General features: G+C 46.4%; 1 protein-coding gene across 10 annotated transcripts in view; it reads left to right on the top strand.

The window, feature by feature from the left end:
- Positions 1-20,153, top strand: part of LOC140409050 (protein unc-13 homolog B-like) — a 933,512-nt gene that overhangs the window by 149,306 nt on the left and 764,053 nt on the right. For all 10 annotated transcript variants that reach the window (XM_072497095.1, XM_072497100.1, XM_072497102.1 and 7 more), the window contains one exon: positions 15,706-15,735. In XM_072497095.1, the coding sequence (XP_072353196.1) occupies positions 15,706-15,735 (30 nt within the window). The remainder of the gene's footprint in view (positions 1-15,705; positions 15,736-20,153) is intronic.

Below are 20,153 nucleotides of genomic sequence, written 5' to 3'. Positions count from 1 at the left end.
CCAGTTTTCTATCTCCATACACTATCCCTAATCCCATGCGCTTGAATTTTACACGCTAATCTCTTGTGTGGGTCAAAAGCTTTCTGAAAGTGCAAATAAACCACATCCACTGACTCCCCTTTATCAACTCTACCAGTTACAGCATGGTGGCGAGGTGGTTAGCATTGCTGCCTCACGGCACTGAGGACCTGGCTTCGATCCCGGCCTTGGGTCCCTGTACGTATAGAGCTTGCACATCCTCTTCGTGTCTGCGTGGGTCTCACCCCCACAATCCAAAGATATGCAGAATAGGTGGATTGGCCACGCTAAATTGCCCCTTAGTTGGGAAAAAAAACAATTGGACACTTTACATTTTTTAAAACTCTACTAGCTGCACCCTCAAAGCGTTCTCGTAGATATGTCAAGCATGATTTGCCTTTTATAAATCCTTACTGACTATGATCCTGGCACTTTTTCCCAAGTACTCTGCTATAAGATCCTTGACAATGAATTATCATGCTTCCCCCAATGATTTCCCAATACTAGAGTTTTAGGTTCACCAACTTATCCTCTTAAATACATGTGGTGCCCAGGTCTGGTCTGGTGCTTGTAAGGGTGAAATTGAGTAGCGCTGCATCATTATGAAGACTGACTTTTTCTTCATGAGGCAAAGTTATACCCATGTGGGCAGCGTTTGAAATGAAAGAGGTACTAAGTGTTAAATTTTAATTTAATGGCAAGATACAGCGAGAAACAGAGCAAGTTGGAAATGGTTGTTGAAGCCATCTGCAGTTCTTCAGAGATTATGTAGATGAGCGAGAAGATGAAATATAATGAAGCCCTGCATAACCACTCCTGCAGCATTACCAATGCCATGATGCTGTCCCTGCTTATAATCATAGAATTTACAGTGCAGAAGGTGGCCATTCAGCCCATCGAGTCTGCACCGGCTCTTTGAAAGAGCACCCTACCCAAGCCCACATCTCCACCCTATCCCACATCTCCACCCTATCCCCATAACCCAGTAACCCCACCCAACACTAAGGGCAATTTAGAACACTAAGGGCAATTTAGCATGGCCAATCCACCTAACCTGCACATCTTTGGACTGTGGGAGGAAACCGGAGCACCCGGAGGAAACCCACGCATACACAGGGAGAACGTGCAGACTCTGCACAGACAGTGAACCAAGCTGGAAATTGAACCTGGGACCCTGGAGCTGTGAAGCAATTGTGCTAACCACCATGCTACTGTGCTGCCCGTCTGTTTCGATTGAAAGGATTGAAGTCATTGAACCTTTTGGGCATTGCATCCGTGACCTTGGAGTAATATCCTTGATGAGTTTTCCGATTGACAATGGTGTTGTTGCTTGAAGCCTTTTTATTTCCTGGATGGGGGAGAGCATCTCCAACTGTAAATTGGTCGCACCCAGATCTTCAAGACCACATTAGAGAAGCTTGGTGCCTAATCTTTGTCTCTTGCAGCCATTATTGTCCTTGCAAATTGTCCCTATTACTTGCAGCCATAATGCACCTGCGGGTTAAAAGGTGTTGGCTACCTATGAGTGTCGTGAGTTATATCTGATACCCATATACCCAAACAAATATGTCCAATGGATAGCACTGGATACATGCCTGGCTCATGAGCACTATCTATCTCAATATAGCATTAACATGCATGTGGTGTGCAAGATCTACCTCCTCTGCACCCCCTTTCCGCAAAATTGAAATTAGATCCCTTTAAAATTTGTGGTAGCTACTCTCGTGCCACCAATGAAAAAATAATATAAACGCTTTCTTTAATGACTGCTGTGTACTTTTTGGAAATTATTTTTATTACATTTTAACATTACAAAAAACATAAACAAACACTTTTACAAAACACCAAACCCAACCTCCCCACTCCTGTCCCACACCCACAAAACTATCTCCCCCACAAGGCAAATTAACCCCCCCCCCCCCCCGAAACAGCTAACCGTGGCCAATTCTCCAAAGTGCAAAGTAAATGGTCGCCCGGAAGAACACCTCAATCGACCCCATCACTGTGCGTGTGCGCATCAGACTCCATGTGGACCAAAAGCGCCCCCGAATCCCCGCACCACGCCAGCACCTTCGCTGCATTAGCCACCCAATAGTGTAACAAATTTGTCAAGTCAGAACCCCTGCCTGTCTCTCCCTCTCAAGCACTCTTCTCCGAATCCTCGGGACCATGCCACTCAAAGAAACCCCGTGATAAGCCAATCCACCTCTCAAAAACTACTTGGACAAAAAAACCTGGAGGCACTGAAATAAAAATTGGAATCTCGGCAAGACATTCATCTTAACCAATTGGACTTGGCCCGCCAGCGACAACGGGAGATGATCCTACCTCTGCAGCTCTACCTTGACCCTCCCCACCAAACTTGTATAATTCAGCTTCCTAAAACCCCCCCCCCCCCCCCCCCCCCCCCCCCCGGCCACCTGTACCCTGAAGTACCGGAAGCTAGTCCCTGCCAATTGAAAGGTCAGTCTAAGTTCAGGTCTCACCCTGATGCCCCTATTACTCTTCCCTATGTTCAGCTTGTAGCCAGAGAAAACCCCAAATCAGCAAGAATCCCCATATTACTCCCAACAGACACCTCCGGGCCCCTAACTTATAATAACAAATCGTCAGCATGTAACGATACCCTGTGTTCCACCCCACCTCTCATGATTCCATGTCATTCCTTCTAGGCCATCAATGCCATGGTCCACAGCTCAATTGCCATCCCAAACAACAATGGAGACATTGGACACCGCTGCCTTGTACCCGATGCAGCCGAAAGGCCCCAAAGGTCATATTGTAATACAGGCACTAACAAACGGTGCTGCATTAAGCAACCACACTCCGGAACCAACCCAAACTTTTCAAAAACTGTAAAGAGGTACCCCCAATCCACCCAGTCAAACGCCTTCTCCACATCCAGAGATACAATGATGTCTGGCACCGGACCAGCCGCAGGAGTAAGCACCCGGTGCACGTTGACCGACAACCTCCGCCCCTTCATGAACCCCGTCTGATCATCCCCCGACTACCTCTGGGAGGCACGACTCTAGTCTTAAAGCCAACACCTTGCCGAGCAATTTGGCATCTATGTTCAGCAAAGGGATTGGATGTCTTCAAGACTAGTGAGATGGACGCCTGCCCAATGCTCCTGGGGAGTGCTTGCTCAAAAGAGTCTCTGAACATGTCCAACTGCAGAGGACTCAACTGATTCATGAACGTTTTATAAAACTCTACCACAAACCCATTAAGCCCAGGTGCCTGCCCTGACCTCATCTGTTTCAACGCTCCCTGGCGTTCCTCCAAACATAGTAGGGCCTCCAATTCCTCACACAACTCCTACCCTATGTTGGAAAACTCTAAATCACCCCAAAACTCCGCCATCCCTCGCCCACCCCTGGCAGCTCTGACTGATATAACTTCTCATAGAAGGCCTTGAACACCCCATTCACCTTGCCCGGGCCGGAGACCTGCCCTCCCGGTCCCTAACCTGAACAATCTCCCGGTCTGCCTCCTGCTGCCTTAGTTGATGAACCAAGTTCATGTACTGGCCCTTTTGCACACATCAATTGCTGCATCGCCTTGTCTGTGGACATCAAGTCAAACTGCATTTGCAGTTCTTTCCTATACGCTAGTAGTTCTGGGGTTGGATCACTCGCATACCTGCGATCCACACTCCAAATCTCACTCACCAATTTCTGTCACTCCTTCCTAGCCTCCGTGTCCGCATGTGCCTTAAACGCTATGATCACTCCTCTGATCACCACTTTCAAGGGTGAGACCTCCCCATTATCATTGTTCGCAATGTACTCCTCTATGGCCCTTGAAATCCTCATAAATAACCCCAAGTCTGATAACCCTATGTTGAACAGCCACCCCCCCATGGCGCTCTTTACCGAGCGCCAGGTCCACCCAATGCAGGACATGGTCAGAGATCACCACCGCTGAATATACAGTTTCCCTCACCCAGGCCAGAAGAGTCCGACTCATAAGGAAGTAATCAATCCGCGAGTACATTTTGTATACTGGGGAGAAAAACGAAAACTCCACCTCTCTGGGTGCATGAACCTTCCACCTCCCCCATGAATGCAGACAATACTCTCACCATTCTAACTGGGGCCAGTGATCTCTGTCTAGATCGATCTGCCTTCGGGTCCAGCACACAGTTCATATCACCCCCATAAAATGTTGCTAACTGTCCAGGTCCTGCACCGCCGCCACAAACCACTTCATGAATGACACACTGTCCCAATTTGGGGCATGTACGTTCACTGGCACTCTCTCTCTAACACCCCTACCACTATCACCTAACCCCCCCCACCCACCACCACCACCACCCAACTCTCTCTCTCACACACACACACACACACACAGACACACACACCACTAGTTAGCCAACCTAACACCTAGTGCTAGCAAGGTATTGTGTTCTCTCTCCACCCCCGGCCTGGTCCAATCCCCAAAAACAACTAGAACAAAGGCCTATGATTCCACCCCTCCCCTCCCGTTTCACCTCCTCCCATATGCAAGCCCTAAACTAACACCATGCTACTCCTTCCCTACAATTACCATATCCAAAACCCCCTCGTTCTACCATCTCCCATGGCCCTAATCGAAAGAGAGAGAAAACCCCAAATCCCAGACGAACGACAAGGCCACAATGGGAACAACAAACATAACCTACAATATTATACTATTTAGAATTACCCCAGCTCAACCTATCCAGTAGGAAAAGAAAAAGCTGCCCACCAACCCTCCTCAAACCAGTCCCAGTCCTTGTTCCTTGACGAAGGCCTCGGCTTGCTCTGGCAAGTCTTGAAATAATGGCCCTCTGAACCCAACGTGACACGCCGCTTCGCTGGATGCACCACTCCGAACCGCGCACCCTTGTTGTACAGCACCGCCTTCACCCTGGCTGTCCTCCACTTTACCAATTCGGTACCTGGTATAAGCGCACCATATTTCCGTCCCAGTTGATATTCCGACTTTGGCCCACTCCAGGATCTGCTCCTTCCTCTGGTAGTTGTGAAACCGCATGATCATCATGTGGTGGCTTGTTCGGCCTTGGCTTCTGTCGCAAGGCCCAGTACACCCTGTCCAACTCCAGTGGAGCGAACCTGCTCTCCACCCAGCAGCCCCCCGAGAGAACATTTCCGAGAAATACTTGTCGGCTTCGAGCCCTCCACTTCCTCGGCATGCCCACCATTCAGAGGTTCATACACCTCAACCTGTTCTCCATGTCATCCACTTTGGCTTTTAGGCCTTTGTTTCTGTCTTCCATAAGCAGAATTTTCCACCTCAAGCGAGACCAGCTGGTCCTCGGGGTTTGACAAGGCCCCTCCACGCCCTTCAACGTCTCACCCTGTGCCCTTACAACCTTGGCGGTTTTGCCAAGCTGCTCCCGTAGCACCTTCTCGACGGTGGCTTTAAACGATTCTTTTAATTCCCTCCCTCATCACTCGGATCAACCATTGATCTGCCTTCCAAACTTCTCCAGCTCGTGTGCCATCACCCCTGCCAAGGTTTCCAATGTGATGGGTGTGGCCGCCTCCTCCACCATCTTCTCTCCCAAGATTCCTTTGTTGGACTCCCAGCCTGGGATCCTCAACCACCTTATTCGACCTCCACAGCGAGCTACCCAAAAATCCCCAACTAAATGGGCAAAAAAGATCAAAATACCGGGACCTTAGCGGGACCCACCTTTTGTGCAACCTGCTTTCACATGTTGTCACTGCAAGTTGCATCGTGTACTTTCTGATTTCTCTCACACAACTGGTATTTTTGGGGAAACCAACAATATATAATTTTTTTAAAAAAAAAGTTTTTTTTTCGAGTACCCAATTATTTGTTTCCAATTAAGGGGCAATTTAGTGTGGCCAATCCACCTCCCTGCACATCTTTGGGTTGTGGGGGCGAAACCCATGCAAACACTGGGAGAATGTGCAAACTCCACATGGACAGTGACCCAGAGCCGGGATCGAACCTGGGACCTCAGCGCCGTGAGGCAGCAGAGCTAATCACTGCGCCACCGTGCTGCCCTACAATATATGATTTTTAACTGTTGAAGTCCCACATCTGTGGTATATGTTGGATTATATTGGTTCCATTGGGACCCTGTTCTTACTTTATATAACTTGTGTATTGCCATATTCTACATATTCTACATCGGGCTTAAACGATTGTACTGTTCATGGAAGACATGCATTTTTCATGTTCATTTTTGATGGTAATACAATTTTGTGGATAACAACTACTACCTCTACCTCCTTTATTCTTTCTTCAAAACAGTTCACTTGAAATGCTGCATGGTTGTCATTACTGAAGCTAAGCATTTAGAAAACCTGAAGTAGTTGAAACCAATTAATAATTTTTATTGTCACAAGTGGGCATACATTAACACTGCAATGACGTTACTGTGAAAACCCATAGTCGCCACCCTTCGGTGCCTGTTTGGATACCCAGGGAGAATTCAATGTCCAATTCACCTAACAGCACGTCTTTTGGGACTTGTGCGAGGAAACCGGAGCATCCGGAGGAAACCCACACAGACATAGGGAGAACGTGCGGACTCCGCACAGACACTGACCCAAGCCGGGAATCGAACCTGGGACCCTGGAGCTGTGAAGCAACAATGCTATCCACTATGCTACCGTGCTGCCCATAGCAGAAATTTCTAAATGGCAGATGCTGCTTTCCTTTGAACGGAGTGGCTTCCTAAGCCATTTAAGAGCTTATTTAAGAGTCAACCACATTGCTGTGGATCTGAAGTCACGTGTCGGCCAGACCAGGTAAGGAAGGCAGATTTCCTTCCGTAAAGGACTTGAGTGAAGCATATGGATTTTTACGACAATTTACAATGGCTTCATGGTCATTAATGCACCTTTTATTTATTTTTTTCATTTAAATATTTTATTGAAAATTTTTGGTCAACCAACACAGTACATTGTGCATCCTTTACACAATATTATAACAACACAAATAACAATGACCTATTTTATAAACAAAAAATGAAATAATAAATAACAAAAATGAAAACTAACCCGAATTGGCAACTGCCTTATCACAAGTAACACTCTCCAAAAATATAATTTAACAGTCCAATATATAATTATCTGTCGCAACGACCTATACATATTATACAGTATATATTAACAACCCTGAGAGTCCTTCTGGTTCCTCCACCCCCCCCCCCCCCCCCCCCCGATCCTGGGCTGCTGCTGCTGCTGCCTTTTTTCCATTCCATCTATCGTTCTGCGAGGTATTCGACGAACGGTTGCCACCGCCTGGTGAACCCTTGAGCCGACCCCCTTAGAACGAACTTAATCCGCTCTAGCTTTATAAACCCTGCCATGTCATTTATCCAGGTCTCCACCCCCGGGGGCTTGGCTTCTTTCCACATTAACAATATCCTGCGCCGGGCTACTAGGGACGCAAAGGCCAAAACATCGGCCTCTCTCGCCTCCTGCACTCCCGGCTCTTGTGCAACCCCAAATATAGCCAACCCCCAGCTTGGTTCGACCCGGACCCCCACTACTTTTGAAAGCACCTTTGTCACCCCCATCCAAAACCCCTTAGTGCCGGGCATGACCAAAATATATGGGTATGATTCGCTGGGTTTCTCGAGCACCTCGCACACCTATCCTCCACCCCAAAAAATTTACTGAGCCGTGCTCCAGTCATATGCGCCCTGTGTAATACCTTAAACTGAATCAGGCTTAGCCTGGCACACGAGGACGACGAGTTTACCCTGCTTACGGCATCTGCCCACAGCCCCTCCTCGATCTCCTCCCCCAGCTCTTCTTCCCATTTCCCTTTTAGTTCATCTACCATAGTCTCCCCTTCGTCCCTCATTTCCCTATATATATCTGACACCTTACCATCCCCCACCCATGTCTTTGAGATCACTCTGTCCTGCACCTCTTGTGTCGGGAGCTGCGGGAATTCCCTCACCTGTTGCCTCGCAAAAGCCCTCAGTTGCATATACCTGAATGCATTCCCTTGGAGCAACCAATATTTCTCGGTCAGCGCTCCCAGACTCGCGAACTTCCCATCCACAAACAGATCTTTCAGTTGTGTTATTCCTGCTCTTTGCCACATTCCATATCCCCCATCCATTCCCCCCGGGGCAAACCTATGGTTGTTTCTTATCGGGGACCCCCCCAAGGCTCCAGTCTTTCCCCTATGCCGTCTCCACTGTCCCCAAATCTTCAGTGTAGCCACCACCACCGGGCTTGTGGTGTAGTTCCTCGGTGAGAACGGCAATGGGGCTGTCACCATAGCCTGTAGGCTAGTCCCCCTACAGGACGCCCTCTCTAATCTCTTCCACGCCGCTCCCTCCTCCTCTCCCATCCACTTACTCACCATTGAAATATTAGCGGCCCAATAATACTCACTTAGGCTCGGTAGTGCCAGCCCCCCCCTATCCCTGCTACGCTGTAAGAATCCCTTCCTCACTATCGGGGTCTTCCCGGCCCACACAAAACCCATGATGCTCTTTTCAATCCTTTTTTTAAAAAAAAGCCTTCGTGATCACCACCGGGAGGCACTGAAACACAAAGAGGAATCTCGGGAGGACCACCATCTTAACCGCCTGCACCCTCCCTGCCAGTGACAGGGATACCATATCCCATCTCTTGAAATCCTCCTCCATTTGTTCCACCAACCGCGTTAAATTTAACCTATGCAATGTGCCCCAATTCTTGGCTATCTGGATCCCCAGGTAACGAAAGTCCCTTGTTGCCTTCCTCAACGGTAGGTCCTCTATTTCTCTACTCTGCTCCCCTGGATGCACCACAAACAACTCACTTTTCCCCATGTTCAATTTATACCCTGAAAAATCCCCAAACTCCCCAAGTATCCGCATTATTTCTGGCATCCCCTCCGCCGGGTCTGCCACGTATAGTAGCAAATCGTCCGCATACAAAGGGTGCTTTGTATGGTCCGGTGCTCTTCTCCTCCTCTAAGTACTCCCCTCCACTTCTTGGAACCCCTCAACGCTATAGCCAGGGGCTCAATCGCCAGTGCAAACAATAATGGGAACAGAGGGCATCCCTGCCTTGTCCCTCTATGGAGCCGAAAATATGCAGATCCCCGTCCATTCGTGACCACGCTCGCCATCGGGGCCCTATACAACAGCTGCACCCATCTAACATACCCCTGTCCAAAACCAAATCTCCTCAACACCTCCCACAAATAATCCCACTCCACTCTATCAAATGCTTTCTCGGCATCCATCGCCACTACTATCTCAGTTTCCCCCTCTGGTGGGGCCATCATCATTACCCCTAACAGCCTCCGTATATTCGTGTTCAGCTGTCTCCCCTTCACAAACCCAGTTTGGTCCTCGTGGACCACCCCCGGGACACATTCCTCTATTCTCATTGCCATTACCTTGGCCAGGACCTTGGCATCTACATTTAGGAGGGAAATATAGGACCCGCATTGTAGCGGGTCCTTTTCCTTCTTTAAGAGAAGCGATATCGTTGCTTCAGACATAGTCGGGGGCAGTTGTCCCCTTTCCTTTGCCTCATTAAAGGTCCTCGTCAATACCGGGGCGAGCAAGTCCACATATTTTCTATAGAATTCGACTGGGAATCCATCCGGTCCCGGGGCCTTTCCCGCCTGCATGCTCCTAATTCCTTTCACCACTTCTTCTACCTCGATCTGTGCTCTCAGTCCCACCCTTTCCTGCTCTTCCACCTTGGGAAATTCCAGCCGATCCAAGAAGCCCATCATTCTCTCCCTCCCATCCGGGGGTTGAGCTTCATATAATTTTTTATAAAATGTCTTGAACACTCCATTCACTCTCTCTGCTCCCCGCTCCATCTCTCCTTCCTCATCCCTCACTCCCCCTATTTCCCTCGCTGCTCCCCTTTTCCTCAATTGGTGTGCCAGCAACCTGCTCGGCTTCTCCCCATATTCGTACTGTACACCCTGTGCCTTCCTCCACCCTGTGCCTTCCTCCTGTGCCTTCCTCCAACGTAGTCAGCAAGTCAAATTCTACATGTAGCCTTTGCCTTTCCCTGTACAGTCCCTCCTCCGGTGCTTCCGCATATTGTCTGTCCACCCTCAAAAGTTCTTGCAGCAACCGCTCCCGTTCCTTACTCTCCTGCTTCCCTTTATGTGCCCTTATTGATATCAGCTCCCCTCTAACCACCGCTTTCAACGCCTCCCAGACCACTCCCACCTGGACCTCCCCATTATCATTGAGTTCCAAGTACTTTTCAATGCACCCCCTCACCCTTAGACACCCCCCTCATCTGCCATTAGTCCCATGTCCATTCTCCAGGGTGGGCGCCCTCCTGTTTCCTCCCCTATCTCCAAGTCTACCCAGTGTGGAGCGTGATCCGAAATGGCTATAGCCGTATACTCCGTTCCCCTTACCTTCGGGATCAACGCCCTTCCCAGCACAAAAAAGTCTATTCGCGAGTAGACTTTATGGACATAGGAGAAAAACGAGAACTCCTTACTCCTAGGTCTGCTAAATCTCCACGGGTCTACACCTCCCATCTGCTCCATAAAATCTTTAAGTACCTTGGCTGCTGCTGGCCTCCTTCCAGTCCTGGACTTGGACCTATCCAGCCCTGGTTCCAACACCGTATTAAAATCTCCCCCCATTATCAGCTTTCCCATCTCTAGGTCCGGAATGCGTCCTAGCATCCGCCTCATAAAATTGGCATCATCCCAGTTCGGGGCATATACGTTTACCAAAACCACCGTCTCCCCCTGTAGTTTGCCACTCACCATCACGTATCTGCCCCCGTTATCCGCCACTATAGTCTTTGCCTCGAACATTACCCGCTTCCCCACTAATATAGCCACCCCCCTGTTTTTCGCATCTAGCCCCGAATGGAACACCTGCCCCACCCATCCTTTGCGTAGCCTAACCTGGTCTATCAGTTTCAGGTGCGTTTCCTGTAACATAACCACATCTGCCTTAAGTTTCTTAAGGTGTGCGAGTACCCGTGCCCTCTTTATCGGCCCATTCAGCCCTCTCACGTTCCACGTGATCAGCCGGGTTGGGGGGCTTCCTACCCCCCCCCCCCTTGTCGATTAGCCATCCCCTTTTTCCAGCTCCTCACCCAGTTCCCACGCAGCTGTATCTCCCCCAGGCGGTGCCCCCCCGCCCATCCCCTCCCATACCAGCTCTCCCCAGCAGCAGCAACCCAGTAATTACTCCCCCCATGTTGCTCCCAGAAGTCCGCAAACTCTGGCCGACCTCGGCTTCCCCCCGTGACCTCGGCTCGCGCCGTGCGACGCCCCCTCCTTCATGCTTCTCTATTCCCGCCATGATTATCATAGCGCGGGAACCAAGCCCGTGCTTCTCCCTTGGCCCCGCCCCCAATGGCCAACGCCCCATCTCCTCCACCTCCCCTCCTCCCCCCATCACCACCTGTGGAAGAGAGAAAAGTTACCACATCGCAGGATTAGTACATAAAACTCCTCTTTCCCCCCTTTTTAACCCCCCTCTTCGCCCCCCACCACTTTGTTCAAACGTTCTTTTTAATAACCCGCTCATTCCAGTTTTTCTTCCACAATAAAAGTCCACGCTTCATCCGCCGTCTCAAAGTAGTGGTGCCTCCCTCGATATGTGACCCACAGTCTTGCCGGTTGCAGCATTCCAAATTTTATCTTCTTTTTATGAAGCACCGCCTTGGCCCGATTAAAGCTCGCCCTCCTTCTCGCCACCTCCGCACTCCAGCCTTGATAAACGCGGATCACCGCGTTCTCCCATTTACTGCTCCGAGTTTCTTTGCCCATCTAAGGACCATTTCTCTATCCTTAAAACGGAGGAATCTCACCACTATGGCTCTGGGAATTTCTCCTGCTCTCGGTCCTCGCGCCATCACTCGGTATGCTCCCTCCACCTCCAATGGACCCGCCGGGGCCTCCGCTCCCATTAACGAGTACAGCATCGTGCTCACATATGCCCCGACGTCCGCTCCCTCCGCACCTTCAGGAAGACCAAGAATCCTCAGGTTGTTCCTCCTTGCGTTGTTCTCCAGTGCCTCCAACCTTTCCACACATCGTTTCTGATGTGCCTCATGCGTCTCCGTCTTCACCACCAGGCCCTGTATGTCGTCGTCATTCTCGGCTGCCTTTGCCTTCACGACCCGAAGCTCCCGCTCCTGGGTCTTTTGTTCCTCCTTTAGCCCTTCGATCGCCTGTAGTATCGGGGCCAACAGCTCTTTCTTCATTTCCTTTTTGAGCTCTTCCACACAGCATTTCAAGAACTCTTGTTGTTCAGGGCCCCATGTTAAACTGCCACCTTCCGACGCCATCTTGGTTTTTGCTTGCCTTCCTTGCCGCTGTTCTAAAGGATCCACTGCAATCCGGCCACTTTCTCCTCCTTTTTTCATCCGTATCCAGGGGGGATTCCCTTCTGGTTTACCGCACAGTGTTTTTAGCCGTCAAAATTGCCGTTGGGGCTCCTATCAAGAGCCCAAAAGTCCGTTTCACCGAGAGCTGCCGAAACGTGCGACTCAGCTGGTCATCGCCGCACCCGGAAGTCCTTAATGGACCTTTAAATTTTCATGGTCATTAATGGACCTTTTAATTCTAGACTTTTATTGAATTCAAATTTCACCATTTAAAAAAAAATTTGTTCATGGGATGTCAGCATTGCTGGTTGGGCCAACATTTATTGCCCATCCATAATTTCCCTTGAGGGAGCGGTTAAGAGTCAACCACATTGTTGTGGGTCTGGAGTCACATGTAGGCCAGACCAGGTGATGATGGCAGATTTCCTTCCCTAAAGGACATTAGTGAACCAGATGTTTTTTTTACGACAATTGGCAATGGTTTCATGGTCATCATTAGAATTTTAATTCCAGATTTTTATTGAATTCAAATTTCACCATCTGCCATGGCGGGATAGAAACCCAGGTCCCCAGAGCATTAACTTAGGTGTCTGGATTCGTAGTCCAGGGATACGCCACTGCCTCCCCATCAGAAGGTGAGAAGTCATATGAAGCACTGAGTCGATACAGTTTTTGACGGAACTCCGATGTTAGAGTTTTTAAAGTGAGGAGTTGAAATGCCCTGTGATGGAGATGTAGTTTAATGAAATTTGTTTGACTCAGTGGTCACATGTTTCGGTTGATTGCTGAGAAATCTATGGGGTCCGAATTGGTCGCATCTACCACACTTGACGTGCAATGTGTTCAACCGCCATTTATATTTGCTTCATGTCAATTTTGAATGTTAGAGTGTACGAAAGCTCTTGTGAATTGTTCTACTTTCTGACTTTGTATATTAACATTTATTTTGTTTGTTTTAAAATTGTTGTAATCTTATGGCTTTATTCTCTTGAGTGGGTAACTTAGTTTCAAATACTGTCTACTTTAAACAAAAAGTTAATGGACCATAATTAGATCGTAACAATATCGAGAAGGAGAATATGACAGGTCAGAGAGGGAAAGATGGTTAATGGAAGGAAAGCAAATGGTAGGAGTAAAAAGAAAATTTTCAATTGAATAGGTATGATTTTCTACATGTCTGTGTGATAATGATATTATTTACCATATGCAAAATAAATTTGAATTTTGGAATTGAAGGAACTTATTTGCTGATAACAAATGACGTGTGGCAAATGGTACACCACCTTGATGAAGAAAGTGAAGGATAAAAAAGACTACATCTGACACTTCTGATGTCTTGTTATAAAGCAACATATTGGTTTGATGCATGTATGCATATAAGTGGGCATATCTTGCCTACCTCGCATCCCTCTCCCACCCAATTCCTTCCCAAGTGAGGGTGTCACTGATACCCTTAAGTTGCTGACATTCTGCTGCATGAATATGGAAGACTAAGGTGCTGAACAATACTCCATATTGAGCGTTGGCAGCAGAAATGTGGTATAGATCACCTGGTGCAGTTACCCGAGCACAACTTGAGCTTCATGGTACTGTACTATAATTGAGCTGCAAACTTTAACTTATTAATTTTGAGTTCTCACTACCATTATTCAAAATTACATTTTAACTGAATACCAGTAAGTATAGTTACTTTTTATCTGCCAGCAGATGAGGTACTGGTCTCAAAATAATACTTGTGGTAGAATAATGTGCTACAGAAGGCTATCTCAGCAAGTCGTATTCGGTGAATCTTATTTCTTTACCAACTTTTATTATTAATTGTAAGTTACCACGGATTTGTAAAGAACAAAACTTAGGGTACTTGTCAAAGAAGTATTGATGGATATGGTATGTTGATTTTGAATGAATAAGGATTAGGTATTATAATAGTATTTTAACAGCAAGTAGTTTGCCTAGGGCATAGATAATAGTGATTGAAGCAGGATGCAACTCATGGAGTAGTGGGCAAATAAAAAGTAATTTGCACAGTTGAGGTGCGTATGAAGCATGGTCAACTTTATTCGGGATAAAAACAGTTCTGCAGTGAGCAGTTAAACATAATTTTAACCCTGGTGAGCTGAGAAAATGAAGGTGTGAAGCCGAAAATGCATCAGCTGTGCAGTAAATCTTGGTAGAGTGCACAAAGCACTTAACCACAGACTTGCAAACAACAGTGCAGCTAATGCTATGCCATGAGGGTCAAATGGGAAAAGTTAATTGTTAAATAGAACAGTGAAAACAATTTGTACAGGAATTGTTGCTTTTAATAGATTTAAAACTGTATGTTCTTTGTGGAGTCCATTGGCTGCACTGTATATGTGCAGCTATTGGAGCATAACCTGTGTGTTTTGGCAAGCATTATTTAATCAAAGGAGTAAGAAGTGTTTTTTTTCCACATGATCTTGCATGCAAGAGTTCTCCTTTCAACAGAGTTTGTCGTATATAATTTTAAACACTAAGAAAATGACAAATACATGTTTTCAGGAATGATGAACCTTGAGCAAACTGGAAATAATTGATTTTAACAATTTTTACCCTGGAATGTTTTGGATGTAAAGCTCTATGTCGACAGTCTTTAGTCTGATTCAAATCGGATGACTGGTTTTGTGTAACATTGCACTCGAATGCAGACATTATCATTTTATCATGTGTGTATGTTTTTTGCAGATGACTGGTAGTTTAGATGCTCAAAGACTTGGTTTTAATTGAATTTGTTTAATTCCTCAAGTCCAATTGGCCAAACATCGCTCTTTTTGGGGATTTTTTTTTTAGTAATTGAGCTTTATAATGAACTTCTCACATTAAAGCCCGCATGTCTACCAGTTAAATTGCTAGCCGGTAATCTTGGGAGCGAAATTGAGAAAATGGATTTGTGAGCTGTCAAGTAATGTCAGATAGTGCTGAATCGATTCTATGAATTCTCGATGCAAGATCATTTTGAAGCTTTTTTGTGCTGACAAATGGTTTTGATTATCCAATAATTTGAAATTAACAGTGTGGATAAAGTGTGGGAATTATCAGTGGGAATCAGAGGAATAAAATGTATGGCTTTCGAAACATTTCTATGAACTGGGAGTTTCTGCAGCAATATTGTGGCTTTAATGCTGCCAATTGAACCATCTAGTTGTTGCAGTTACAATTTAGCTAGTTATTGCCACACAATCATGTCCTGACTATGTTTTCTTGGGAGAAGCTCAATGGACCAATGTCAAGAGGTGATGATTAATTGCGCAAGCTGTGTTGTTTGTTTGTTTACATCTATATTATAAATGCAGTGAAATAATTGTTCCTTGGAGTTGACGTTTTTCTTTTTTTTCTCTTTCTTCTCCCCACCTTTCTTTTGTAGTCAAGAAAGCCAGCCTCAGTGGATCTCCAGGTAAGATTGTGTATTGAATTAAGAACATAATTCCTTGCAATGTTGTGTTTTGGTGCAAATTTTAGGAACAGGAGTAGGCCATTTGGCCCCTCGAACTTGCTCTGCTGTTCAATAAGATCAAGGGTGATCTGATTGTGGCTTCAACTCCATTTACCTCTGCACCTTCATAACCCTTGACTCCCTTGTTGGATCAAAAATCTCTCTAATTCAGCCTTGAATATATTCAATGATCCAGCCTTTCCTGCTCTCTGGGGAGGAAAACCCCACAATCTAACTACCCTCTGAAAAAAAGAAAAATCACCTCCTCAGTCTTAAATGGATGACCCCCCTAATTTTCTAATGGTGTCCCTTCATTCTAGGCTCCTCCCACAAAGGGAAGCATCTTCTCAGCATCCACCCTATCAAATTCCCTCAGACTTTACCAGTTTCAATAATATCACCCATTTTCTAAGCTCCAGTTGTATAGGCCCAATTTGCTCAAACTCTGCTTGTAGGCTAATCCCATCATACAAACATATGAATTAGGAGCAAGAGTAAGTAATTTGCTCCACCATTTGATAGGATGATGGCTGATCTGATTGTGGCCTCTACTTTACTGTCTACCCTGATAACCAAGGGAATCAATCTAACTTGGCCTTAAAAATATTCAATGACCCTGCCTCCTTTGCTCTCTGGGGAAGATAATTCCATACATTACGGACCCTCAGAAATAATATCTCCTCATAACTGTCTTAAATGTTCCAGTCATTTTTACAAAGGGAAACATCCTTTCAGCATCCACCCCGTCAAATTCCTTCAGGAACTGTGTTTCAATAAGATCACCTTTCATTCTTCTGAAGTCCAATGAGTATGGGCTTGTCCAATCTTTCCTCATCAGACAACTCCAGGAATTGGTTGAGTGAACCGTCTCTCCACAGCTTCTAATGCTGTATATCCCTTCGTAAATAAGGAGATTGAACCGTACACAGTAGTTCAGCGGTCTCACCAAGTCCTTGTACAGCTTCCCTACTTTTATATTTAATTTCCCTTGCAATAAAGGCAATGTTCCATTTGCCTTTCTAATCATTTTTTGTATCTGCAAACTAACTCTTGTCATTCATGTACCAGGACACCTAGATCTCTCTGTACCGTAGAGCTCTGCAGTCTCTTTCCGTTCAAATACTATACTCCTTTTACATGTTCACATTTTTCCACATTATGCGCCAAATTTCTGCCCACTTACTTAACCTATCTCTAATCCCTTTGCGGACTCTTTATGTCCTCTTGTAAACTTTCTTTCCTATCTATCTTTGAGTCATCAGCAAATTTATATTCCGTATGTGTGGTCCCTTTATCTAAGTAATTGACATAAATTGTAAATAGTTGCAGCCCCAGTACTGCTCCCTATGGCACTCCAATGGTTACAGTTTGTCAACCTGAAAATGACTCATTTACCCCTCCTCTGTTTCCTGTTCGCGAACCAATCTTTTATCCATATAAATGTTACCCCTGACTCCATGAGCACTTATTTTGTGAAGTAACATTAGATGTGGCACCTTTTGAATGCCTTTTAGAAATCCAAATTCACCATATCTACAGGTTACCCTTTGTTCATCTTGCTTCTTACTACATCAAAGGACTCAAATAAATTAGTCAAACATGATTTCCCTTTTACAAAACCATGTTGATTCTGACTGATTCTAATTTTCTACAAGTTCTTTTATAAATATATCTATTAACCCTTTAATGATGGATTCAAAACATTTCCCTAGATGATGGGCTAACAGTTTATAGCTTACTGCTTTTTGTCTCCCTCCCTCTTTTCTTGAATAGAATTACTAAGTTTGTAAAATTATACAGAAGTATTGAGGTTTCAGTAAAACAGATGTTCTTTTTATGATCACGGTAATGTTATGGCCAGGTGAGGAGTGAGTTGGCTTCCCTTTCCTTCAGCCCCCTCAGTTGGTTGCAACGAAGGTTTTAAAAAAATTATTTTGGGTGGGAGGGGCAGTCACATGATGTGAGCCTAGGAGCGGCTGCATTTTTGCGGGCTCCAGCTCTGCTCATCTTTTAATCGCACTTTTCATAATGTTGTACATATCGTATTTATCTTGTCATGTGTGCATGGCTTGTGTTGTGTCCTGAGAAGTGTTTGCCCAAAGTTCTTGCAAGAAACAACTGAGCCAAAATGTTAAAATCATCGTTTGTCTGTGTCAACTGGAGAAGGTTGGGGTGGGACCCTACTTTCAGTGGTGCTGTTGCTATGGAGCAGGCTCCTGATCAAATGATGGCTGCCAACAAAGATGTGACCCTGGCTGAAAGTCTTGGCTCTGAGGTGCAGGTCGTCAAGGCTGACTTACAAGAATTATGGGGTACATTTATGGAGATGTTGGAGATTCATGGGGAGGTTCTTCTACTTGAGAGAGCACGTTCCGTGGTGGAGGTCCGTCGCTGTTCAGTCGAGTTCCTGCTGCATGGCTTGTTGTCCATCCTGACTGGTTCGCGAGAGGGGCACACCACTGAAATTGGTCCCCGGCGAGAGGTGGAGGATGAGTTCCTGAATGATTTTGAAGATTGGTTGCCATGTTTTGATAATCTCGACTTGGAGACTGGACATTACAAATTTGATGGGGCACATTGTATCCTGTCTTTGAGGCTGGGGGTTGGTTTGACCCACTGATCACTAGTCCTGTGTTGTCTTGTTCCTGATGCTCGTTGTGAGCATTTGGAGGTGGCTGTAACAACTCCGTCATCCCCAAAAGGGCCCTAGGCTGTGGACCAATCTGTGTTGGTGAGACGCATGATAGAAGTGATGGCCTCTCGTGTTTCGATCATTGGAATCCTTGGAAGATCCCGGAGAATGCTCGTTGACCCTGCTTTAACCTTCGAATTTCCTTTTTTTTGTGTGTCCGGGGAGGTGTCTTTATCCAGAGGACTGCCCTGCAATTCAGTTGTTATCCTGGACATTGCTCCATGTTGATCATGTTGTTGCTTGATGCTAATGTTATTTCCTACAAGGGAGTGTATATTATGGTTGCAATGACCTGTATTGTTGGCTATCCTGATATACAATAATCTTTATCAGTGTCACAAGTAGGCTTACATTAACACTGCAATGAAGTTACGGTGAAAATCCCCTAGTCGCCACACTCGGGCGCCTGTTCGGATACACAGAGGAAGAATTCAGAAAATGCAATTCACCTAACAAGCAGGTCTTTCGGGACTTGAGGGAGGAAACCCACGCAGACATTGGGAGAACGTGCAGACTCCGTACAGACAATGACCCAAGCCGGGATTTGAACCCGCGTCCCTGGGGTCGATCTGTGAAGCAACAGTGCTAACTACTGTGCGGCAAGTTCATGTGTATACGAATATGGAAAATGGGATTTGTGCATAGTTCTAAGAGGCACTATTAAACAAAGAACAATACAGCACAGGAACAGGCCCATCAGCCCATCAGCCCTCCATGCCTGTACCGGTTATGATACTGTTATAACCTGCCTACTTACCATTGGCTGGGGACTAATGACTATCCCACAATCCTGTGGGAGTATGAGCTTCCCCAATGAGGGGGGCGGAGAACCCACTAGTAAACTCCTAGTATAAATAAGCTGGCCAGTTCAGGAACCAGGAGGAAGGAGTATGTAGCAAGGGAAGTTACTGCTACTGTTATGTATATATGTTTTAGTAAATAAATGTTATTACTTTGTATCCTTAAAACTCGTGCTGGATTCTTCGTGGCCCTTACAAAAGATACCATCCTTGGCCAAAACCCTCAGCACTTCATAGTGCCGTATCCCTCTATACCCATCCTATCCATGTATGTGTCGAGAAAAGAACAAAGAACAATTGGAGCTGATAGTGTCTTGTCTGTTATTAGAGCAGACTGAGTTGGAATCGGTATTTGTGACTAAAGATGGGGGTAAGGGTGGCCCTGGGTATCTTGTGTATGGCAGGGGTTTCTGCGGTTAGCCAGGGTGCCCCTCCCGAGGGGTCTTTTGTTTGTTCTTCTTTCATCTGGGTAAGTGTGGTGCTAGTCCTGGTGTTGGTATGGCCTTTAGAGGGTGGCGGGAGGGCTATTGAGGGGTTCGGAAAAGGACTGTACCTCCCTCCCATGATGCCCATTCGGTGGGTGTCATGACTGTTCTTCTTCCATAAGATCGGGGTCCCTTCCTGGCTAGGGGTAGAGTGTTATCCATTGTTCCTTTGTGTGAGTGGAGTGGTGCCCTGACCTAAATGGGATTGGATAGGCGCCGGTTCGGCGGCGTACAGGTTCAGGATTGTGTGCCAAGTCCCGGGGACATAACTTAATGTATTTTTTTAGAGCAGTGTTGGGCTAGACCAGGCTTTCGCACCTGGCCCTGGGCATCAGGGGTGCCTTCTTCAGGGGGTGCCTTATGGGGGGGTGGGGAATATTTGGTAGACAGGTTCGACCCCAT

Source organism: Scyliorhinus torazame, chromosome 3, assembly GCF_047496885.1.
Source record: "Scyliorhinus torazame isolate Kashiwa2021f chromosome 3, sScyTor2.1, whole genome shotgun sequence".
NCBI lineage: Eukaryota > Metazoa > Chordata > Chondrichthyes > Carcharhiniformes > Scyliorhinidae > Scyliorhinus > Scyliorhinus torazame.
This window is presented reverse-complemented; position numbering and strand designations above follow the sequence as displayed.